Source organism: Lissotriton helveticus, chromosome 7, assembly GCF_964261635.1.
Source record: "Lissotriton helveticus chromosome 7, aLisHel1.1, whole genome shotgun sequence".
Classification (NCBI taxonomy): Eukaryota; Metazoa; Chordata; class Amphibia; order Caudata; family Salamandridae; genus Lissotriton; species Lissotriton helveticus.
In genome coordinates, this window is record NC_136068.1 from 919256694 (window position 1) to 919282987 (window position 26294).

General features: G+C 45.2%; 1 protein-coding gene across 2 annotated transcripts in view; it reads right to left on the minus strand.

Moving 5' to 3' along the window:
- The window catches only part of LOC144769368 (pre-mRNA-splicing factor SLU7-like), a 344142-nt gene that overhangs the window by 175126 nt on the left and 142722 nt on the right, over positions 1-26294 (minus strand). For both annotated transcript variants that reach the window (XM_078653421.1, XM_078653420.1), the window contains exons 8-10: positions 25722-25853; positions 15708-15805; positions 11344-11411 (exon numbers count right to left, since the gene is read on the minus strand). In XM_078653421.1, the coding sequence (XP_078509547.1) occupies positions 11344-11411; positions 15708-15805; positions 25722-25853 (298 nt within the window). The remainder of the gene's footprint in view (positions 1-11343; positions 11412-15707; positions 15806-25721; positions 25854-26294) is intronic.

Genomic DNA, 26294 nt, shown 5'->3' on the forward strand with positions numbered 1-26294 from the left:
CGTAAGCAAAAACGAAACCGTGGCCAAAAACAAAACTTCCCGTGGGGCGGGACTTCCGTCTTCGGAAGCCCGCGCCCACGGAGTGGCTGGAAAAGCAGTGCTGGTGACGCGGGGCTCTCATGCCCAAGGGAGAGCCCCGCGGAGAATGCATTAGTCCGCCACACCTCCCCCTGCACGCATGCGCACACACACGGACGCACCTACACACAAGCACACGCACCAACGCATACAGACACCCCCGCCGTCGCACACCTACCCACACACACATACCCACACACACACACACCAGCGCACCATACACACACGCGCCATACACACACGCGCACCCCTCTCCCCCCAAGCCCTACTTACCGCCACTCCGGACCCCGCCTCCCATCCTTCTCCTGTTTAAACACTAAAATAAGAAGCATTTCCATCGGCTTCTGTGCGCTCATTCATTTATCACGCACTTCGTAAGTTAATAACTCAACGGGTGGGTTTAGAACCCAACCCTTATGTCTCGGTTACACGTCCAAATGTACAGAAGTTTTTTTATTATTCATTTTAAACTATATTGGATTGCATTAGTAGTTTAACTTTTCTTGCCCGCTCCACAATACTGCACAGTGCGAAATACATCTGCGCCAAGCCAGACAAGTACACACAATATTGTGCGTGCTTTTTAAAAGCCTTCCTTTTCAGAGCAGGAAGTACAGAGTAAGCAGAGCACTTTTTTTTAAAATGAAGAAATACACTGGGTCAAGTTCTGCTTAAAGAAATATGTTATGTTATAAGGATTTATTGAGCACGAACAATTACCCGTCCCGAAGGTGTCAAGGCGCGAGTCCAAGTGAGAGATCGACAAAGGAAGAATGTGAAGTGATGCTAAGATAAACTAAATTAAGAACTGCTCATGGGCAGGCAGATGAGACAGGTACCAATGGGCCTTGAGGAGGTATTCAGTAGAGAGGCCAGAAGCACAGATGCAGATATGACACTCACAGCCCAACATAACTCAGTCATTCATTTGTATTCCTGCAGCAATCCCCCTCAGACAGGCAGATGCTCGAGCTGCGTTATGCAAAGTGCCATTAGCCATGCAGCCGGGCCACCGATGACCGCTTATTGATGAACAGCATTGCTCAAGACACCTAGTGGGATCAGAGGGCAGGCTGGATTCATTTCAGATCCTCTGTCCAGGCTAGCTGTCCATTTGTCAACCAATGCTGTCGCTTGTCAGCGTTGAACATTACCCTTCCGCCCACACGCAGCGTGCCCTGTGGTGGAGGTTTGCAGCCTGCCCTTTTAGGTAAAGGTCTGAGCGCTGAGCCTGCTTGCCTAATATGGTAAGGTATGTCCCCAGCACGGCCTGTTCTGAGATGGGGGAATCACATGATGGTGGGAAAAGAGATTAGTGAAGTCGAAACTGTGGAGGTGAACCTCGGGCACATAAACTGTGCTCAACACCCTTTTCCGCCTAACACCCTCTGCCCCCACCCCCCCAGCATGGCCGTCTGTATTTACTCCCTCCCCTCGCACTTTAAATCCTCTTATTAAAATGGTGCTGCCTTCCACAAACTAGTTATAACTCGTAGAAAGAAAGCACATTGTGAGCATGAGCTAGGGACGGCTTTGCGACCACATAAGTACCGTGTGTGGCGCATCAGCTCAGACAAAGAGCTCCTGCTGTTTAGATGTCTGTGCTGTGTTTTGATATTTCGCTGATACAGGGCACGCATTTTTTAGATATATTTATATTAAACATTGTGCCACTTTTCTTTTTCTTTGAAAAATTACTATTGGGCTAAGGGAGGTGATTTTTCTGTCACTTGTAGAAAATAGAACTCTTGAGAGGCATGCGCTGGATGAGTAGACATTCTTGCCCTCTAGAAAGAATGGTGTTTAGAGCAGACTATGGGCGACGCCATCTGCCTTCCCTTGTCCAAGTTGTCAATCCATGCAGCGGTTGAGGATCGAGCCACCGAGAGATGCTTGTGTTCGGATAAGTCTGAAGAAAACTTTAAAGAGGGCTCGTAACAGATATTGTTACATCTCTACATTGCACACCCCTGGCAAACGGGTAAAGTTCACGGTATATAAAATCGCATAAATAAACGAGCCCAGCAGCCTCACCGGAAGTCAGGCAAAGTCGCCTGTGACGGAGGCGGGGCTGCATCCGGACCGGAAGAGAAGGCGGAGTGAAAGCGTCTCGCGATGCCAGAAGGAGAGCGGAGTCCCTCAGAATTCACCTGGTAAGTTGAAAAGGGCTGGGGGGGGGGGGAGGGGGGCTCGGTTCCCTCGTTGTGTGTGTGTGTGTGTGTGTGTGTGTGTGTGTGTGTGTGTGTGTGTGTGTGTGTGTGTGTGTATGCATGTGTGCCACGGTGGGGGAGAGGGGGGGTGCACTCGTGTGTGTGCGCGCGTGTGTGTATGTGAGCTGGGGGGGTGTCTCTGTATGTATGTGCGTGCGTGGGCGCTTGTGTGTGTGTGTATGCGCATGCGTGTGTGCTTCTCAGGAGACAGCGCCTGGCCGCAGCGCTCGTTCGCGTGTCACTTTGAAATCGCCTTCAGGGCGATGCGCGCGGCCAGGATTGTCTCCTGGGAAGCACACACGCCGACAAAAGAGCTTCGGCGGAGACGCGCTTCCGCGCGTTCAGCCGAGCCCTAAAAATCGCCTGTGTAACAAAAACGATTTCTTTCAACTGTTTACAGGAGATGCACCAGGGCTGAATCCAGGATCCGGCCCGAGTAAGAAAAACCTATGCAAAGTAATTGATATTGCCTTTTACTTAAAATTCCCATTGAGCTCAATGTTATTATTGTGTTGTTTATGTTGCATATTGCAACAACTGTATCTATTGCATTCAAAAGTCTATTGCTCATTGAAAGTATTCACTTGCAACCTCTCATTCTGAGAAAGTATTTGTATACCTAATTGTGGTTCTAAAATAAAACAACAATATATTTTTATATACAAAACACTTGGCCTAGAGTTCAGTTCTTGGGTGTGTGAGACCATTTGCTGACTGTGTACAACAAATGCTTTACACTGTCCTCTGATACTGCCTTACTGCTCGACCAAGCTACCACTTTAGTTATATCCTACTTTAACCTCTGTCACACCTCTGGGGACTGTGGACTCTGTGCACACTGTACCTTACTTTGGTGCAGTACATACAGAGCCACTTTCTTAAAAATACCCCTTAGTGAACAGGCCCAGAATAGAAGCTCTGAGGGATACAAGTGCCAATGTCACTATGGTGAGAGCTTCACTGGTTTCCTCAGAGCAATACCCGACTGGAAAAACCTATCCAATGACCAACGCTGACAGCGTAACTACTATCCATTCCATGGCTACAGAGACATTAGGCAGGGGTGTTACTGGGCTGAAACAGGTAGTGGTCTCCGCAAAACTCAAAGCAGCCTGTCTGCTTGGAAGTGACCTGGAGACCTCAGCATGGGCTGAGGCAGAAAGGAAGACACATGCAGCCATGCTGCATATCCCCAAGGTAGTGTGTGTGAGAACAAGAGCACACACTCAAGCACAGGGTGAAAAAGGAGTGTTGGAGCATGAAAGGATGGCTCAACTTCTCAAGAGGAAGGGTAAGAAGACTGGAGGGGCAGCTTCTACATAGCAACACGCTCAGAACCCCCTCTCAGGGAGAGGACTTATCATTCTAAGAGGCAACTTAGCCCATGGAACTTGGACCTGCCAATGTTGTGCTTCTGGGCCCAGGGGGACCATCTAAGGTACAGCTGTGCCTGTGGCAGCAAGTCTGTCCTACTCTTCAGAGCCTGCCACAACAAGCTACCAAACAGGAAAGGGGAGATGTCAGTGGCTCCCACATGGTCTATTGGGAGGAGGGGCCCCTGTTCACTGAGGCCAGAGAACCCAAACCTGGTGCCACCTGGAGAGTGGCAGTGCCTCAACTGTACAGCGAGTTCTTACTTACTTTGGCACATGACAGCCCCCCTCACCCTGCCCCCCCACCCCAGCTGGGCACCTGGGCCAGACTAAAACATGGGAATAGCTTGTCGGACATTTCTACTGGTCCCAGAAAGTGAAGGAGTTTGTCAGCTCCTGTGTCACCTGTCAAGCCAGTGGCAAACCAGGTGGACACCCAAAGGGCCCCTTTAATTCACCTACCAGTTGTAGAGTTCCCTTTGAAAGAGTTGGTGTGGACATAGTTGGTCCACTGGAACCACCCACAGCCTCAGAAAACCAATTCATACTTGTAGTAGTGGATCATGCTACTAGATATCCTGAAGCAATTCCCCTTAGAACTACTACATCTCCTGAAGTAGCCAAGGCCCCCATTCGTATATTCACCATCGTGGGGGTTTCCTAAGAGGGTGGTGTCAAACAGAGGTACTACCTTCATGTCTGCATACCCGAAGCACATGTGGGAGGAGTGTGGAGTGAACTACAAATTCACTACACCTTACCACCCACAAACCAATGGCCTTGTTGAAAGGTTCAACAAGACATTTAAGGGCATGATCATGGGGCTCCCTGGAAAACTCAGAAGGAGATTGGATGTCCCTCTTGCCATGCCTATTTTTCGTTTAGAGAGGTGCATCAGAAGAGATATGGGTTTTCCCCCTTTGAACTTCTGTTTAGCCATCCTGTGAGGGGACCACTTGCTCTTGTAAAAGAAGGTCGGGAGAACCCTCTCCGTGAACGTAAACAAGATGTGGTGGACTATGTGCTAGGGCTTTGTTCCAGGAGGCCAGAGTACATGGAAACGACATCCAAAAACCTTGAGGCCAGCCAACAGTTCCAGAAGCTATGGTATGACCAAAAGCTGCACTGGTGAAGTTCCAAACAGGGCGGAAGGTGTTGGTTTTGGAGCCTGTGGCACAGAGGGCCCTCTAGGACAGGTGGAGTGGCCCTTAACCCATCCTTGAGAAAAAGAGTGAGGTTGCCTACTTAGTAGACCTGGGCACCAGCAGGCACCCCAAGAGGGTGACCCATGTAAACTGCCTGAAACCGTTCTGTGACAGGGCTGATGTATCCAAGCTGTTGGCCACTGATGAGAATCAGGAGACAGAATGAACCTCTCCCTAACCTCCTCTCTTACAGACCCCAAGATGGGACAGTTGATGTAGTTATCTATTCAGAAAACCTCACTGCTGAACATCAGGCTGACTTGCAGGCATGGCCTGCAACAGTCTGCTGAGCTCATCTCTCTAACCCCGAGTCAGACCCACCGGTGTACCCATGATGTTGATGCTGGGGACAGACTATCTGTCAAACCCAAAATCTATCAACAATCTGACCAAGTTAAGGAGAACATCAAAGTTGAGGTAAACAAGATGCTGGAGTTAGGGGTGACTGAGCCCTCTGAAAGTCCCTGGGCTAGTACAGTGGTCTTAGTCCCCAAACCTCATCCCGATGGAGGAAAAAAGAGATGAGGTTCTGTGTGGACTATAGAGATCTCAATGCTGTCATAAGTCACATGCTCACCCCATACCCAGGGCTGATGAGCTGATTAGGGGCAGCCACATTTCTCAGTACCTTTGACTTAACAGCAGGGTACTGGCAAACTGGCATGAACCCAGGAGCCAAAGGAAAAAACGCATTCTTCACACCTGATGGGCATTATCAGTTCACGGTTTTGCCCTTTGGTTTACAAAATGCCCCTGCCACCTGCCAAAGGTTGGTGAATCAAGTCCTTGCTGGGTTGAAGAACTTTAGTGCAGCACATCTTGATGCCATTGCTGTCTTTAGCTCCTCCTGGCAGGATCTCCTGATCAACCTGGGGAAGGTTTTACAGGCTCTTCAAACTGCAGGCCTAACTATCAAGGCATCTAAGTGCCTGATATGGCAGGGCACTGTTGTTTACTTGGGCCACCTTGTGGGCGGAGGGCACATACACCCCTTGCAACACAAGATCCAAACCATTCTGGACTGTGAGGCTTACACAACCCCTCCCCCTCTCACAGAACCTACCTCCAAGAAGATGCCCAAGAAAGTGAACTGGACAGTTGGCTGTCAAAAGGCTTTGGACACCCTGATAAAGGCAATGTGCTCAGCACCTATTCTCAAGGCTCCAAACTACTCCAAGCAGTACATTGTGCGGTCCTATCCCAAACCAATGATGACGGCCAGGGCCAACCTGTTGGTTTTATAAGCAGGAGGATACTCCCCAGGGAACAGCGTTGGAGTGCCATTGAGAGGAAGGCCTTTGTTGTGGTTTGGTCCCTGAAGGAGCAGACACCCTACCTGTTTGGGACTCACTTCCTAATCCAAACTGACCACAGACCTCTCAGATGGCTAATGCAAATGAAAGGTGAACACCCCAAACTCTTGAGGTGATCCATCTCCCTACAGGGAATGGACTTTACAGTGGAACACAGACCTGGGACTGCCCATACCAATGCAGATGGACTTTCAGGTTCTTCTATTTAGATGATGAAGACTCTTAGGAAAGGTTAGTCTCATTCCCTTTCGTTTGGGGGGTGGGGGCTGTAGAAAAGGGTCTCATTTTGCATGGCTACCCCATAACTTTTTTCCAGATATCTGATGTAAAATTGACTAAGTGTGTGCTGGGATTCTGCACACCAGGACTTTGTTTCCCAACATAGTACATTTGTTATACACAACTGGCACATCTCTGGGCCACCTGTAAGACCCTTGTAAAAGGTAGCCATGGTACCAAGGCCAATGTGACCAGAGAGGGCCTTTGAGGGCCGCAGCATGGATTATGCCACACTCAATCAATCAATCAATCAATCAGGGGTTTGTTAAAGCGCGACTACTCACCCGTAAGGGTCTCAAGGCGCTAGGGGTGGGGGTGGGGGTGGGGTAGGGGGCAGGTACCATTCTATCAAGGAGGGGGTCTGTCGAAGAGCCAGGTTTTGAGGTTTCTTGCGAAGATGGGGAGCGATGTTGTCTGTCTGAGGTGGAGCGGAAGGGCGTTCCATGCTTTGGCAGCGAGGAAGGAGAAGGAGCGGCCTCCCGATCTGGTGTTTCTGGTGCGGGGGACCACGGCGTAGGAGAGCTGGGCTGATCGTAGGGTCCTTTGGGGTGCGTGGAATTTGAGTCGGCTGTTCAGGTATGCTGGTCCGGTGCCATGGAGGGCCTTGTGTGCGTGGGTGAGCATCTTAAAGGTGATTCTCGCCTCGACGGGGAGCCAGTGGAGTGTGCGCAGGTGCTGGGAGATGTGGCATTGTTTTGGCAGATTGAGGACCAGTGTTGCGACGGCGTTCTGGATGTTCTGTAGCTTGCGGATGAGGTTTTTGTTTATTCCGGCGTAGAGTGCGTTGCCGTAGTCGAGTCTGCTGGTGACCAGGGCGTGAGTGACTGTCTTTCGGTGTTCGAGGGGGATCCATTTGAAGGTCTTACGAAGGAGGCGGAGGGTGTGGAAGCAGGAAGATGAGACAGAGTTGATCTGGCGGTCCATTTTGAGCTCGGAGGCCCCTCACTTTAACATCCACACACTGCCAGAGCAGGCTGCGTGTTTTGGGGCAGACAATACTGAAGCGTCAACATGGCACACATCCTGTGTGCCATGCCCACCAACACTGCCCGTGGCATGGGTAAGTCACCCCTCTAGCAGATCTTACAACGCTAAAGGCAGGGACACCACACCACAGGTGAGGGCATGAGCAATGTGCACCTACAGTTCCTTTGCCATTCACAGACATTGTAAGTGCAGTGGAGCCATTTTGAGTGCGTGGGCGGGGACTTTGTCAGCACGAACTCCACAGCTCCATGATGGCTTTACTGAAGTCTGGGAAGTTTGGTATCAAACTTCCCAGTACATTAAACTCACTCTAATGCCAGTGTTAGATTTAATGGAAAATTCACACAGAGGGCATCCCTGAAAAACAACCAACTCTGGTGTAGTTCCTGATTGGATCCCAGCCATCTGCCTCCACAAGGCAGAGTTCTGGACCCCTGGGTAGAGAGGCCTCCGCTCTCTGGGTCTGGAAACAGAGCACATCCTGGCAGAGGTGTCCTGCCTCCTCCCACAGGAAAGGCAGTGTACCTGAAGAGGGAGTTTCAAGGGCCTGCTGCCTTTGTTAGCTAGCCCCAGCCTTTTGCTGCTATCAGCAACTCGCTTCCACCGGTTCTGACACCCAGTTTGGGCGCGAGAATCAGCGGAAAACCTAGCCAGGAAGGGTGGTGTACCCACCTTTGCCAACTCCACCCCTCAGGTGGGGGAGGTGAAGTAAGGGCCACCTCTCAGTCCCCACCATCTTGGAGATAGGGGGGAACCCTCCAACAGGAAGAGGCCTATGTCTCCCAACCACTGGTGGGTGACTTACTAGAGGGTGTAGACACCCCAGAGAAGGGACCCAATGGTCCCAACCTGCACATCCCTGTAACACCCCTAAATCTAGTATTTAGGGGAACCCCAGAACCTTGCCTCTTCAGATTCGATGTGACAAGAAGAAGGACCGGAATGCTGTGCTGCAGAAAAGGAGGACGACAAAGACAACTGTTTTGGCCACAGCACTACCGGCCTGTCTCTTGCTCTTTACCCCTGCAAGATCCCTGGGGACCTGCACTGTCTTGCTAAAGAACCCAGAACTCCAGTGGACACCAGATTTGTCCAATACCAACCTAAGCCCGGACTCCAGATCTAGCCGGACCAGCAAGTCCTCACCACTTTGCACCAGACGCCCACGGCCAGAGTTCTCTGGTGGTGCCACTTGAGTGCCAACCTGAACCATAGGAAAACCTTAGTTCTACACTCCAAAACTTCAACTCTGAAACCATTTACTTACCTGCAAACTTAACACTTCGTTTTTCTCCATAGGACTGTATGGTGGGTTTTCGCTGAAAATTATTCTGTGTCTTATACTGCAACAAAAAGTAACTTAGTGAATTCACCAGAGTTAACCTGTTTCCTAACGTCCTGTGTTGCTTGAACGGTGTTAGGAGAATGTTTCATGCTAAACTATGAAAGTAATCTAAAATTAATCTAAAAGTAATCTCAAGTGCTTTTGAACAGTTTTCTCAACTGCAAAAGTAATATGAATGTTTCTACAAATGCAGTGTTGAATTTATTTAAAAAAGTAACGTTGTATGAAATGTTTCACATACCTGCTACCTAGTAATTCTTGGTTCTAGAAATAAAACAACAAAATGACTTTTTATACAAACAACTGGTTTGGATACAGTCTTCTAGTGTGTGAAATCATTTCTTGCCTGAGAGTGTACAATGAAGGCTTAAAATTTCCCTACCCTCTGATAAACCTGACTGCTAAGCACACTACCACAGAAAAGGGTAACATAGTATCTATTTTAGTCTCTGCTATACCTCTGGTCGATCCACTGGACTCTGTGCACATTATACCTTACTTGGGTATGGGTATAGCTGAAGCCTCGAAGATTCCGGAAGGAAAAAACTTACAAACGCTCCTTCTCAGGAATGGCGCCTAGGATCTGGAACTCACTCCCTCCTGAAACCAGGCTCATATCATCCACTCTCCTTTTTAAGAAAGAAGTTAAAGCTATCCTCATGGCTAAATACACTTGAACTACTACTTTGATCTTTAAGACTCTGCGTCAAACTATATTATTTGTTTGTTTGATCCCTTTGCACATGTGTTTTACCTGTAATATTGACCTAACAGATTGTTCTTCTCCCCTCTTATTTGTACTACTGCATTGACCTACCTTGCCTTACCTTCCATACTATGTTCCCTCGTGTACCCACCCTACCACTCATTTATACCTGTGTAAAGCGCTCTGTTATCTGCAAAGATCTTGTTCGCGCTATATAAAACCTTTAAAATAAATAAATAAATAAATAAGCCAGCTTCCTACAAATGTTATTTTTTTTAAATTGGTATGGATCTCATTTTTGAGTGTGTGCATCAAATGTCTAACACTCCTGTCTGATAAGCCTAAGGCCGCTTGACCAAACTACCCAAAAACAGATCACCCTGGGCTTGCTAGAGCAAGTCCCTGTCCATTTATAAGGGATACCTGGACTCTACACAGCATAACTCTTTTTAGCATACTATATATAGAGCCAGCTTCCTACAAAGAGGATCTGTTCCAGAAACTTGTCTGCAACAGTCCTTGCAAGGTTTGAATCCTGTAGTCTTGGGAGGTGATATTTTCAGTGCACATTGAAAATTCTGGTTAAAAAGCTGTCTCAAAGAGATGAGCGCTAACTGCGGATCCACCTCCGAAGGTAAGGCAGAAATGAACTGACGTCAGTGCATGGAAGAGGATAGTATATAGGCACTCATGTTATTTCCGGAGCAGTACGACATCAGTGCAGAGCTAATCAACGCCACCTACTGATGCGCAGAGGTCCTGCACAAAAGCTTTCAGATATAGTCTGAGGTCAGGGGAATAGTCCGAAGGTGAAAAAACTACAATTCCATTTCTCTATCAGAAAGTCCATGCAACACTATCATTGTAAACACTTCAATGCAGTCTTTTCCAATCATGCTTTTTTCAACAAGAAGCCTAATGTTTCGATCAAAGTTAGAATTCATAGTACCTACCATTAGTTTCCTTATCTGCTTTAACAGATTATTTCTATGGTGTTTTCAAACACTGTCTTCTGCGTCCTCATGTCTTTAGATAGCAAAGTTTGAATCTTACTACCAAAGGGCGTAGACATTCGAGTTAATGCACATAGCACTGCTATCATCCGAACAATCTCAACCTCAAACCAGGTTATATGTGGGCAAGTAGTTGAGTGTGCTAACCCTGGTTAATATTTGCAAAAAAATCCATTCCAAGTAAAAAATAATTCAATATTTTCAATTTTGGTGAAGGATGAAGCACTGTCTCCAACTGCTTTAATCGTTTTCTGGGCCAAACATCAATTTGGAATTCGGACTTAAAAAAAACAATCATTGCATACTATGTGTCATACTTTGTTGTCTTAAAATTAGATCTCGAGGATGTCACAATGCTTTATAAGTAACTTAACATGGACTCAAGCCCATGGTAGAATGATGCTAAACAAAAAAGTCTATAAACACATTCACCTCCTATTGACAAATAAAACTATTGGCAAGTCTGATGTACAGAGAGTACCAGATGAATTCATATCACCAAGAATGCAGTCTGTGCTTTTGTTCTTTACCAACTTAGTTAATCCCGAGAGCTGTAGTCCTGTCTCCTTTCAGTTCTTCCTATAGAATCAACCCAAAAATGAGCAACGACTTGTAAAGGAAAAGCCCAGGACTGAAGCATTGTGGCATTGATAACATGCAGTAATCTCAAAATCCATCGCAATAAGGTATTACAACTGCAAAACTATTGGCTGGGTTTACAGGCCTTATGAATAAACTGGGGGGTCCCAGCCAAATCCAGTCACTGAGGATTTCCTAGGACTACAGGGTCTGCATTGACATCTTTATATAGTAATGGGAATCGAAGTTACTCACACTGTGTTTGTGCCATAGAAATTGTTGCACCAGAATAACGGACAAAGTTATCTCCAGCATAGCAGACCCTGCAGGAAATACACAATATTATACTCTTTAGAGCAGTTAATATTAATGTTGTAAAATTTCACAAATCTTCAGTCAATAGCTTCAAAATGGCGAAAGGTACACTGTTGAATTGTCACAACACACGCAAAAATTATCGGTACTCTTTGCAGTAACTAACAGAGGCAATTTAAGTTTTGGTTTCAAAAACGTTTTAGGTAAAACACATATCATTCTGCCTGCATATCTGTTTCTGGCAGCAAATATATTCAGAATACAAATAATTCCAAACATTTCAACAAGTTACAGCTGCCGCCCTTCGATTACAATGGATAAAACAGTGTATATTTTTTTTACTTTAAGAAAAATGGCACGAGACAATTATGGAACGTTCTAGTGACAGTAAAAGTAAGCAAAGATAAGAAGTCAGTGTATCAGACCATGAGAGCTTGTGTCACACGAGAGAAGAGGAGCAGGTTCCAGTGTCACAAGGAGCAAATGGAGGAAAGAATGTTTGTGTTAGGAGTCAGTTGGAAAGCTAATGTTGATGTGCGGAAGAAGGTAGAAGTTGACAGACTTAAAACAGAAGCAGAAAGAAAGTATCACAGGGAGCAGGAAAGGAACAGAAGCAGGCATGAGAAGACTGAATGTAGATTGTTAGAAAACAGGATGGGGATGTTAGAAAGTGCTTCTATTTTCTCCTGGTAAGCCCCCCCTTTTTGCCACTGGTACTGATATATTTCGACTCATGTGGACTGAGACCCTGCTAACCAGGCCCCAGTGCCAGTGCTCATACCCTAAAAAGAAGGTAAAATGGTCTAATTGACACACACCTTAGCAACCCTGTAAGTCACATCTCTGGTATCTAGGGCATGGGTACCAATGAGGGTCCCTAAGGGCCCCAGCACGTGTCATGCCACTCTGAGGGACTCCCCCCACCCCCAAAACAAATTGCATGTACCCTGCCATTGCAGACTGTGTCATGTTGCAAACCATGAGTGAAAAAACGACATAGTACACTCATTGTAAGCCATACCAAAGTCACCGCAGTCACCCCTACAGCAGGCCTTATAGCCCTAAGGCAGGGTGCATTATATTACATGTGAGGGAATAGCTGCATAGGCAGATATGCCCCTGTGCTGTCTAGTTCATTTACTAGATGGTACAAGTGAACAGGGAAGCCATCTTAAGTATATGTACTGGGAACTGGTATATTACATGTGAGGGCAGATCTGCACAAGCAGATATGCCCCTGTGCTGTCTAGTTTAATTATTAGATAGGACAAATGATCAGGGAAGCCTTCTTAAGTATATGTACTGGGCACTGGTTATTACAATTTTACCAGCAAAACCATGGCTTCACTGAAACCAATGGAGTTTGGCATCAAACATCTTTTCTTAATAAATGTATCCTGATTCCTGTATTGGATTTATTATGACCTGCACCCAGAGGGCACCTTAGAGGTGTACCCTGAAAACCTACCACTATTTAGAGTGCTATCTGACTGGTATCGACCAGACTGCCACCACTGACGAGCACATGCTCCCTGAGGCCAGAAAAAATGCCTGTTCCAAAGGAAGGTGTTATCACCTCCTCCAGCAGCAGGACTAGTGATTTAGCATATCAAAGACCAGGGGCTTCAAAGCCCCTATAGCTTTTGATATGCGACCCCAGGCGTTCCCCAGACCTGGGAGAGGCCACCCCGAGGCCCATTTGGCACCAGGATAGGTGGGAAATGAGCTATGCAAGGACGTGTGTTGCACATCCAGGCTAGTCACACCCCAAAGATAGGCTACCTGATGTGCTTCACGAAAGAAGGATTCCACCATCTTGTGTTTGGTGGAATTAAGGACTCTGGGACAGGAAGTGGTCATATAGAGGGTGTAGCGACCCCAGGTGTAAGTAGCCTATCGGCTACTACCCTTCACTCCCCTTAAAGTCTCTAAATTGAGTATTTAGGTGGTGTCCTGACACCAGAATCTTCAATTCACTTGACTAAAGAAGAGCTGAAGGACAAAGAAGAGACAAGGGATGCAAAAACTGTGGACTAGTTGTGCACTTGGCGCCAAACCATGCCTGCCTGCTTCTGTCTCAACAAATGCAAAGTCCTGACTAGCACTGCAGCTCTGCATCCTCCTAAAGCCTCGGAGAGCTGCCTAGGACTTCGCCAAACTGTCAGCATCTCCCTTGAAGTAGAGGAGCCACTTCCCTGCAGCCACCGACTGCACTGTCCGGTTCACCGATCTGCTGACCACAAGGTCTACTGAAGCAGCAGCAGCCCGGGAGGAGGTAACTGAATGTCAAGGAGGTCAGCCCCATCGAGTCTTCGAGATGCTGACCTACCCCTGGGTACTGAAGCCTGTTGCAAGCACCAAGGCATGTTTGTGTTCAGCCCGAACACCACCGCCACAAAAACCGACCTGCACGACAAGGGACTCCAACAGAGGCCATATCCATGCAAGTCGTCTTGCTGTGTTTCTTCTCCCTCTTCTGCAGGTGCAACAAGAATTGTGAAAGCATCATACTCACCGACCTGCCTGATGAAACACCTATGCACCCAAGCTAGAGTACATGGAAAAAGAGAGTGTCCTATGGCCCCGAGACCCTCAAGAGCCATTCTGCCGGACTGGTACCCCACCCCTGACTTGCGGACTTTCTTTGCAGGTACTGTCCCCATTGACTTCAATATGTAGCGTTCGAGGCTACCATAACAAAAAGCACCTTCGCACCCGGACACCCCAGAGCACGTAAAACGGTACTCTTGGTGCTTTCTTGACCCTGGCCTCTACTTAACTTAAGACCATAAGAATAGTCCTGTAAGTCATTTGCAACGGACCCTATGAAGTGTATGTTTCTACCATAGGATAACAATACAGCGTTCGAGGCTCATGCCTCAAATCTGACAGCTGTATTTTCTGTTTCTGAAAATCGCTAACTCAAAAGGCACTTACCTGATCTAGAAGATCTGGGTGTCTAAATTAATAGAACAATCTGTGTCATTTTTTTTATAAATTAGTGTAGATCTCCTTATTGAGTGTGTATCTCATTTATTGACTGTGTGTGTGCAACAAATGCCTAACACTCCCCTCTTATAAGAATAAGACTGTTAGACCACACTACCACAAATAGAGCACCTTGGGATTGTTAAAGCAAGCCCCTGCACACTAATAAAGGGGTAACTGGACTCTCTGCACAGTACACCTCATTTTGGTACACTATATCACGAGCCAGCTTCTTAAATTGGTGGCAGCGGTGGGATACAAGACTTTGCATTTGTTGTACCGCTCTGTTAATAAGTGATTCCACTAAGGAATCCTCAATTAACTTTGGTCAAAATATTTTTGGGAATTTTCGATTTTTCCAAAACTTTTCATCTGAACTGTTAGGGACTCATGATCAGTCCCCCAGTCCAACATGTATTACAAATTTAAAAAGTATACTTGTAGTTAGGTCTCAAAAGTCTATTTTAGAATGGTTTGTCGATTTTCTAAAAAGGCTCCAACTAAACTAAACATGACAGCCTCAGAGGAGGGAGCTGAGGAACTCAACTTGCCTCTTAACCTGTAACTTAGTTTGAATCAGTTAAATAACCTCTGTAAGGCTTGTTGAATTACAGCTGGGCCTTAACCCAACCAAGGAACAACTCCAGGAGTTGCTAGTGGAGTTTGATAGAGCCCAGGCAAAAGAAAACACTGACATTATTGAAGATGACCCAGTGAAGATGAGACTGGCAAAAGTACTCATTGGGATAGTTCTCCTTCCAATACACCAGAGGAAGAGGAACACAATAGGAACCTCTTTCCTAACACTGTACCTGGAGGTAGGTCAGCCCCCATGTGTGTTATACATGCAACGGTGCCACATATGGCAAAAGGTCTCTCGGTCATCTGTAAACACACATATCTCATTCATAAGCACACATGTGCATACATCCCTAAAGACTATGCTCCCACACATGGCAACCCTGTCATAATGCCCCTAATCAAAGTATTCTGTTCAAATTATCTCGATGGACATTACCATGGCTATATGAACATTAGGCTTAGAGTCAATAAAGCTGGGTGTGTAGGTGTCTGGTAACAATGAGAGAGTGACTTGGCTTTCAGTAGCTCACGATTTTCACCGGTCAGACGTAGCTCTCACTAGCGAAAAGTTTGGAGACCCTTTCTATAGTTTAATCATACCAGTCTCTCAAGAAGTATTGGCAACAGCCCAATTGAGAATCTCACTGTTAATAACGTCTATGCATGTTTAAGTCACACTGGGTTATTGCAACGTGGCAAGATATCAAAGCAGCAGGAAGAAAATGGTCACTTACTCATCTGGGTTTGTGCCAGCATTGGCGTATGGGTTCTCTCTCATAGCTCTCGTCTTAGGATCATAGTAAGCAGAGTTTGGATCCAAATTCCTCAAGTACTAAAGAAAAAAAATAAGGATCATAGTAAGCAGAGTTTGGATCCAAATTCCTCAAGTACTAAAGAAAAAAATAAGTATTGTTGCATTCCATAAATAACATCCCATTCATGCTGCAATGAACTGTGCATTATGAGTATAGACCATGTTCAGAGTATTTTTTTTTATAACATATCCATCATTTTATAACATTCCTTCAAGTGACATTAAAGTGGATCCCTCACGCAAACAGCCTTGTGTTACATGAAACAAATTGTGTTACATGAGCTTATTTAAAAAAACCTTTAAAATCTGATAAGTTCTAAATAGAAACAGACCTACTGAGATTTCAACAGAAAAGTTTTGTATGTCCGGAAATTATATATTAATAACCACGACAGTTGGTGTCACAGTCCATTGTGATGGTCTACCGAAGAATAAAGGGTCTAAAGCTGTGACTACTTCTGTAACACTAACTCTTTAAGGGATGAAGAGCTTGTTTTTAATGAAGTTAAAGTGATTCCCATGACAGAGAACTGGTGTTCCAGTTAATTAACATTCTGAAACACTGAATAGTGTAGCGGAGACACATCCTCTGACATGCTTTGCAACATGTTGATCAGATTGGGAGACAGCTTTGAAACCAATATTTTGATCATGAAGTTGAGTTAAAGTGGGAACTGAAACTTCAGTTTGTTTCAACCTCAATTTCAATTCAGTGAAACCACTTGCTATTAGTTACTGCCATCCTTGTGCAGGGGTCATACTTTCTGAACCCAAACTCATTCCCCCTACATTGTGGCCTGGTTCATTTCTTTGCCATTCACCAAACAGTCTGTATCTCCCTCTTACTTTGAATAAGAAAAACAAATACAGAGTTAAGGGAACAGAGGAAATGAGAACAACTTCTAAAACTAAGAAGCAAAATTAAAAAGGTATTATATTGCACCTATATAACTATTAAGAAATACAGTACTAGGTTTCCAAATCTTAAATGTCAGAAAACTTTAAACAAAGCAAAGGCCATCAGAAATGATACTTAAATCGATCAACGAATATCCTACAACAAATTTTAAATTAAATAATGATGACAGATTATGTTTGTTTAATTAACATGAATGTGTTGCATATAAGATAGATGTACTGTATTTAATATGACAAAGCTTTTAAGGCTGACATGAGTAGGTGTAGCACATTATTTTAATGTTGACAGGTTTCCTTGTTTCTTTACCTGTGCAACAAGGGTTGCAAATATGTCCCTCATTATTTCAAAATGTAATTAATTCCATTAGTTATACAGTTCTGTTCTGTGACATTTCTAGAATGTGTTTTTTGTGTGTTCCTGATGCTCTTGGAGAAAGGAGAAAGCTCAACTGTATCATAATGGCCACTTCTACAAGCAAGTCATTTTTCATTTAAGAATCTTTATTCGGTGATTAAAAAACACCAGAAAAGCACAAACATATATACATTAATAAACATTAATAAAAAGTTATTAAACATTGATCAAGATCCTTATACATAGTCAGCATAGGTAAAAAACACAAGAATGTCAGTGTACAAATCCATAAACATACAATAGATGATCCAGATTCTTTCATACCTAACCCCTGGTCATTCTTAATCGAACCGCAACCTTAATAAAATTCATGATACAACACAGGGTAAGGGGGTCGGAGGCTTTTTGCAAAAAGACCAGCGCATCCCTAGCATGTTCCTGATGGGCATTTTTTAAAATATCTACAAGAAAACTGCGCCTGGGCATAGAAAAATAGGGACAGAGCAAAACAAAGTGAAGGGAGTCCTGCGGAGACCTGTTGTCGCAGCCGCAGGGTCCCTTCTGCTCAATTGATGTAGAAAAACCTGCTGGGTAAGCCAACATAAAAGGAAGTAGATTCAGTCTAAAACGGCACATGAGAAATCTATCCTGTGCATTGTGCATGAGATACAGATATGGCTCCATACCCTCCACACTCTTCACCAGATTATGCGCCCTCACAGTCTTTTTGAGTGTTTCTGCCTCAGCTCTGTAATGGACTTTCCGCTCTAGGAAAATTTCCCCTACTTGTTTCTTGTGCTGGGCTAAAATTGTTGTGGGGTTCGTGAAGAGGTTACCAAAACCTAGATCTTCGAGGGTATTTTTCACATATTTGAGTCAAGGGATACGCATACAATTGGTCCTAGCCAAGCAGTCCAATAAGATTTCTCTGCTTAGGTGCGCCTCTGGGTTAGCCCATATTTTTAACCAAGCCACAATTGGCCTAAATTTTAGCAGGTCATCCAGGTATGGCCTCCCTAGCTCCCTGTGGGCTATAAATCCAGCGGTGCTGGGTGGTACCCTCAGGATAGATTTCAAATATTTGTTTTCTTCCTGTTGGATTTTAGTGGTGTTCACAAAGCCCCATACTTCTGCCCCGTAGATTACTTTGGAGCATGATACGGAGCAATACAAATTCACCACCTGTTCCATACTCCATCTACCTAACCTCCTGCCGTATCCAGCTATTGCCCCGTTTGAGGCAATCATTTTGCAGCAACGTTCCGTCACCAAGGAGTTAAACTGTAAAGCACCATCAAAAGTCACTCCGAGATAAGTGAACGTTTTGACCTCCTCCAAGATATGGGTACCTATTGTGTAAATAAATCTAGAGGAAGGTTTTTTGCCGGCCAGGAGTACATAAGATTTACCCAGGTTGACAGAAAGATCCAGGGTGCTCATAAAATTAACAAACCCATCAATCAGGATTTGTAGACTGCGCGGGGTGCGCGCAAGCAGAACCGCGTCGTCCGCGTAAAGCAAGACAGGGATGTGCCTCTGCCCCACCCTGGGGGAGTCTGCCTTTAAGCCCAAAAGAAACTGCTCCAAATTGTTAATGTAAAGGGAAAACAGAAAAGGGGCAAGGATGCAACCTTGTCTGACTCCACTCTTGCATGGAAAGGGGTCAGACAAACCTCCCTCCCTGTTAAACCGAACCCTGGCCGTGGTATCGCTATGTAATTCCCTTAGTATGGAGATTAAACCACTGTCAATCCCCATACTTGACATCATGTCCCATAGCTTTCCTCTGTTGACGTGGTCAAATGCTGCTGCCAAATCCATGAAACCCATATAAATAGGTTCATCACTGGCCAAAGTGTATTTGGCGGTCAGCATATAAAGGTTCAGGCATTGGTCGCTGGTAGACCTCCCTGTCCTAAACCCGTATTGAGTGTCCGAGAAGATGTTATTCTCGTCGGTCCACTCGGACAGTCTATTGAGGATTGCCCTACCCAAAAGTTTGGCCGATACGTCAATCAGGGAAATCGGCCGATAACACTTAGGGTCGTCCCTGTTGCCCTTTTTAAAAATTGGCACAATAATTGCTTTTGACCAAGATGGTGGCAGGTCGCAAGAGATGGCAGTATTTATAACCCTGGTCATCAGAGGGGCCCATAAATCTATGTTACTGAGAAATAGGTCAGGGGGGATCCCATTCGGGCCCGGAGCTTTATTTTTAGTCAGACCCTCCATCCCTACAGTGATCTCTTTAAGGGTAAATACTACCGGAGAAACCTGATTTAAGGCTACCGGTTGCTCTACAGAGGGACCGGACTCATGATTATATAAACCTCTGAAGTGTGCGGTCCACTGTTCCGGGAGGATATTAGCCCCTATATCCGGAGAATCTTTTTCTTGAAAAGTCGGTCTATTAATAATTCTCCAGAAGCCCTCCAGATCCTTTCTTTCCCCTGCCTCTCTTAGGTCTGCCCAAGCTTCCGCCTGCAGGGCAAGTTTCCTCCTTTTAGTTTCTTTATTATATCTCTCTCTGCATGCCCTAATTTTTCGGGGGTCCCTCGGTTTTTGCTTTAGGCAGCATTTCAACTCCCTTAGTGCCTTGGAGCAATCTTTGTCAAACCACCGCGGATTGACCAGATTACAAGGGGGTGCACTGGACTTAAGTAGGCCATCGATCAGGTTGGCAATCTGCACGAATGCTTCCAGTAACCTTGGTCCCTGGACTTCCAAGTCTAGACAATCGTTAATGGCCGGTAGGCCCTTTTCGCCCAGTGTTTTAAAAAACTTTGCCCCATCTATTTTGGACCATTTTAGTCGCCTACCTTGGTCTGTAACCCTCTCCTCAATTATACCACGGGGTCTAATTCCAACACCCACCCTGTATAAGAGCACCAAAACGAGAGGGTTATGGTCACTAAAACTGCTCCATTCTATCCCTGCCCCAAATATTTGGTTTATCAGGGATCTTGAGGCCAGGATATAATCTATAATGGATGAGCAGCCCCTGCCCTTAAAAGTCGGAGGAAGTGTGCCATCCGGCTGTGGGTCAATCATGGTGATAGTGTGTTCTAAGTCATACTTCAGCCGAAGTAGACCCAGAGCCGACCCAGTGGGTGTATGAGTAAAATGCGGCCCCTTTTCCAATGGGCACTGTGACCAATCTGAGTTTGCCGTAACCAATGCTGGACAGAGATGGCAATTAAAATCTCCCAGCCCATGAGACTGCCCCTTATTTTGGGATATTATTTCTTGTTCCAGCCTCTGGTCTAATTCAGCAAGTAGCTGGGTTTGGGTGTTTGCTAACACAGTGTTATAGATGTTAAAAATAGAGAGTCTTAGCCCCTTTCCACGAAACCGAGCTACCTGGAACCCATACGAGTTCCAATCTGGAGATGACCAGGTACCTGGGAGGTCTAAATCTATGTAAATGGACAACCCGCCCATTGCTCTCCCGGATCTAGATTTTTGGGCAGGAACAAAAAAACATTTGTATCCCTGTAGGTGGTAATTGCTCACCAGGGCCCATGTCTCCTGAAGACATATGACGTGAAATTTCCTAATGAAATCGACCCATTCCTTATTGGTGAATTTACCTGCTATCCCCGCTACGTTCCAGGAAATTAATCGCATTCCCTCCCCCCTCTCTTCTGAACCCTTCTGTGGGTTTGAAACAATCTCCTGCATTGGCCCCTGCCTAGCCAGCCCATATCCCCCTCCTGTGCATTCTGTGGTTATAACCTTAGGTTCAATACGCCCTGGGTTCCCAACACCAATCATTACAGTTTGCTGAACATGAGAGGTACCCCCTCCCAACACCTCCAACACGACATTCTTTTCCATATGACCCTGGGGGGTATTGTCCATCTGTCAATCCACCCCCTCTAGATCATTCAGACAATTGAACCGATTATAGATGTGAATAGGTGGTTCTGGTCGGCCAAATGAAGGTCTGTAGTTAGAGTCCTGGTGTCGCCCCCTCCTTCCCGCCCTCACCCAGTTATTTTGTATTTGTGACGGCTTCAGTGGGACTGGAGTGATAGGGAAGAAAAAAGACACCCGAAGGGTTTGAATAGTGGATTCCCTAGATTTATTTTTCCCTTGACATATGAAAGACACTGTATCTGTGTCCCTAAAACTCACAAGTATGCAGTCCCCAATAATGGATTTTTGGGTTCTTCCCACCCATGGCACCCTTCTTACCATTATAATTTCATTATTGAGGTGTAACGGGAGGGGTCTATTTATGTTGAGCCACTTAATGACCCTACTTTTAAGGGCACAAAAATCCTCAGTTTCACCTACTTCGAGTGGGGGGACACCTGCCAAGACTACAGTAAAGTTGTTGGTCTCAGGGGGTAGGTTGGGCCTACGTGGTCTCGGTGGAAGTTTCATTAAGGGGATCATTGCGGTACTGTCTGCCTGCTGTACCGGATTGGTTGGGCCTGACGGGGGAATAGGGATGTTAAAATTAGAGGGCCTAGTTGGTACAGGGTTATTTTGCAAGACCACCATATTTGCGGCTTGTGAGGGGACTGTATTTGTAGTCCTATTTACGGGCTGATGGGGGGCTGAAGTAATGGGAGTAGAATCTGAGTTCCTTTTCTGATGGTCAGCCGGGGTTTTCAGACTACCTAATGTGGTCTCCAGTATGGTTAGTCTGATCTCGATCTTTTTTATACTCTCGCTAATTGGTAATAATAGAGACCTTAGCAAGAATTCCAGGTTCCCAAGCGGCACAACAGAGAGGGGAAGATTGGCAATATTAGTTCCCACGTTTATTGTTGAAGCGGGCGCTAATTTATCTTGAGCAGTAGATTTGGGATGTGTGTCAGCCGGTATCTTTGCTACTCGCACAGGGGGTTTGGTGGAAGACTTCCCAAAGTCCAAGCGCGAGTTTATTGGTTTATTCCTTCCCTGCACACCCTTCGACTTTCTTCTGCGTTTATTAGGGGGAGGCCCAAGTGCTCCTTGCGCAATGGCAGGTGTGGATTGAATTTTGCTTGCCTTTGGGCCTAAGGGTGCTTGGGATACTAAATCAATTGTCACCCTAGTGGGGCTGGGGCTGGGAACTGGGGCTATACTCATAGCTTCAACTGGAGGCGTGTTCGTACAACCCCTCAACAAGAGTGGAACATCGTCTGTAAAAGATAGCTCCTCCCTGGGCATAATAGATTGATCTCCAAGGGGGGTGTTTTTCAAGTTGTCTATAGAGCGTCTCCTTTCAGCCCTTAATCGAGACAGGTTACACTCTTTGTCCCCCTCCCCCGCCCCTCGCGTGAAGTAATTCTCAAGGGTTCTGCTTTTACCTCCTCCCGGCCTTAGTGGTGTACTCTCCTTTGCGGGAGGCGGCATTATCCAAGCACAAAGTTATGTTCGTCCGGGAATTGTAACCAGAAGTATGACCAGGAATCCAATACACCAACTAAGGGGGGTAGGCCCAGCCCGGCCTCCTGCGGCCCCGGACGGCCACAGACGGTCCCGCCCTTGTCCCGGGCTTCTCCCGGCGCCCTCCCGCGCGCTCCCGCGCCGCGGGAGAACTGGCCTCCAGATATGGAGATCACGGACTAGGGGGGGAGGGGTCGGGGAGAGCAGCCCAGGTGGTCAGAATCAGGCAGGCGGGTGCTCCTGGGAAACAGAGTCCCAGCACCCGCGCTCGCAGCCCCGCCTCGCACAGTCCACTCCGCCTTGCACGTCCCTCAGCAGTGGCCCCCGGTGATGGTCAAACTCCCCTCACGATGCGGGACCCGCAGAGCGGGTACCGCGAGGAGTAGAGGAGAAAGGTGATCAGCAAGAAAGGTAATCAGCCAGGTCCCAAATGCAGCGTCCGTTCTGCAGTGCGTCCCGCTGGGCAGTCCAGGCACAAAAGTTTAAAAAGGCTCGAGGGCGGGGGGGAGGGGTCGGGGAGAGCAGCCCAGGTGGTCAGAATCAGGCAGGCGGGTGCTCCTGGGAAACAGAGTCCCAGCACCCGCGCTCGCAGCCCCACCTCGCACAGTCCACTCCGCCTTGCACGTCCCTCAGCAGTGGCCCCCGGTGATGGTCAAACTCCCCTCACGATGCGGGACCCGCGGAGCGGGTACCGCGAGGAGTAGAGGAGAAAGGTGATCAGCAAGAAAGGTAATCAGCCAGGTCCCAAATGCAGCGTCCGTTCTGCAGTGCGTCCCCCAAGCAAGTCAAATGGATGTTGTATTATGTAATGTGAATGGGCTTTTGTTTTCTTTTGTAGGACATATTGATGCATCATTTGTGTGTGGTTTCTCTGCTTTAAAACATAAAAAAAGCTATATTTGGGAGGCGAGTTAAGATTTCCCTTGCTTTCTTACCAAGTAGTTTCTATGTCAGATTACTATTAGAGTTTATACTTAGAAATTTTTCATTATTTTCTTGACCTTAGAAAATTGAGCGATCCTTCTTCCGATTTGTGATTTGTCTCCTTATTTACCTTGTGCTAAAACCTATGAGGTTCTGGCAAATGCTAACGGAGGGCACAGTCATTATTACTAACTGATGTATGATATTGATACTCAACTGAATAACCATTAACTTTTTTGACTTCTGTAACTATTCTAAATCTTTAATAAACCTTCATGGTACTGGAACATCAACTTGTGTGGATTTTCTTGAGTGGACTTCCCTATGAAGGTTCTCTGGGTTTCCTTATAATTTTGTATTCAATGGCTAGTGCCATCAACCTACGAGACGCACACAACCAATATGTCTCATTGGCTCTTTTATTGCTAAGAAGCACGGACCCAATGCAGATCCATGGCTCCTATCAATATTATTGGTTTATCAATAACACAATGTTAATTATGTATTTACCTGCCACATTAATAGCTGGGATTTTTTGCAGAATTCTGATTATGTGGCTAGACATGTCGCAATCTCCTCTTTTGTAAATTGCCTTGAAAGCCGGACTTCATATTCTCATACAAGCATTTTTGACCTCACAATTTCATGGCTTTCTATACCATGAGTCAAACATGTTACCCTACATTTTGGCCTTGTTCCTTTCTGTGCCATTCACCAAACAGTCTGTATTTCACTCTTACTTTGAATAAGAAAAACAAATACAGAGTTGAGGGAACAGAGGGAATGAGAAAAACGTCTAAATCTATAAAGAAAAATTTAAAAGGTAATATATTGCACCTATATAACTATTTAGAAATTCTGCACTAGGTTTCCAAACCCTAAATCTTAAACGTCAGAAAACTTGGAACATAGCAAAGGCCATCAGGAATGATCCTTAAATCTAAGCAAATGTAAAATTAAATAATGAGGACAGATTATGTTTGTTTAATTAACATGAATGAGTTGTAATGTACTGTGTTTAATATAACAAAGCTTTAAAAGTTGGCATGAGTAGGTCTAACACATTATTTTATTATTTTAATGTTGACAGGTTTCCTTGTTTCTTTACCTGTGCACCAAGGGTTGCAAATATGTCCCTCAATATTTCAAAATGCAATTAATTCAATTTGTTCTACAGTCCTGTTCTGTAACATTCATAGAATGTGGCTTTTGTTGTATTACTGATGCTCTTGGAGAAAGGAGAGAGCTCAACTGAATCATAAAGGCCACTTCTACTAGCAAGTCTAATGGAGGTTGTATTATGTAATGTGAATGAATACACAATCTCCAATGAACTTCTAAGTCCACTGACATTCATTGAGCTCCCTTACAGGAGTGCATCGGTCTGACATCATGGATCTCTTTAGGGGATAGCTAACTATGCCACGGGCGTTTCTTGAACTCAAGAACTATACAACATGTCATAAAGCATCTGAGGGCCCTTTGAGATTGAACAGTGGAGGCCAAAAGTACTCAAGAAGGAAAACAGCTCCCCCATGTAATATTTACTGTGCTGGTCCTCAAAACTGGTGTAAAAACCAGTCATATTCTGAAGAAATGTATGATCCACAAAGCAACAGCCCTCAACATCTCTCTCACGTTCTTTCATACCCATGTAGGAAATCACATTTCTTTTAGACACAAAAAGTGCGGGCTGAGGAACACAGGCTAAATTTTCACTTTGCTCCACTCACACTATATTCCTGTCAGAAAAGCATGACGTCCTCTCGCACAGGTCAAAGTCCTGTGTTTGGAAATTCCTCTTACAAAAAACTGAAAAATATAATAAGGTAGCAAATGTAACTAACACATGCTGGGGTGGAGCAGCATTTCCTTCACAGAAGGCTATTTATATTTTTTTTTATAAGGCAGAAAATGCAATAGAGTTTTTATGGTGAATGTTAATTTCGAATATTTGGTCTTAAAATTAAAAAAATATTTAAAGAAAAAATTGCCTCATGATCAACATTTGCTTCCCATGATCAGAGAGTTTTATTCACTTGCTATAAAAGTGCATCGAAATCGAGTACATGTGAAGGCACATTAATTGTTCATGAATATTAACAAAAAGCCTATGATGAAGCGCTTGAGCTCTTTTTTCCAGCAAAAAGCACATCACTAAGAGCAGGTGACTGTGTTCTGCCTTTAAAAATGTTATTTCGAAGATGCTTTAGTGTTGATTGAAAAGCCACAACACGTATACAAGGCTTTAACATTTGTAATCTTCCAAAGCAAATCTTTTGAGCACAATAGATCAAATGACTTCTTAACTACTGACCTATGGATACCCATGATCTAAACAAACTCCTGACTTACTTTAGCAATATCTTCTCTGATACGAAGATTCCGGACAGTGATGCGCCTCTTTGAGTCGAAATTCTGCCCAGGCATGTCAATGTCATCGGCATACTTGTCTTCATCTTCATCCTCGCTGTTGTGATCCCTATCCTGAAAAACATTTGGAAGAATCAAAAACACAGTAGCATTTGGGATTTTAGGTCTAAAAATGGCATCTGGTACTGGAAAAGTTTTAACATTTATGAACATCTTGGGAAGAAGTTGTAGCAGAATAGAACAACCTGTTACCAACGTAAGGAACAATGCACAAGTCCAAATAATGATTATATGTTCATGTAAAAAACGAATTCCAAATAAAATATCAAGAAGGGATAATTTTGCATTTCTCCAGTTTGTTGTTAATCTATATTATGTAAAATAAGCATGTTGTCTGCATTTTTTTTTAAATATCTGGTTGGTGATTTGTTTCCATGAACTATTTGCCCATTTCAATCAAATGTTTAGTGAACATTTTTTTTAACTCTGGAAATTATCATGTAACATATTCTCTGTAGGAAAGTGCCCATCTTTGACATGGTCACTCCCACTTTT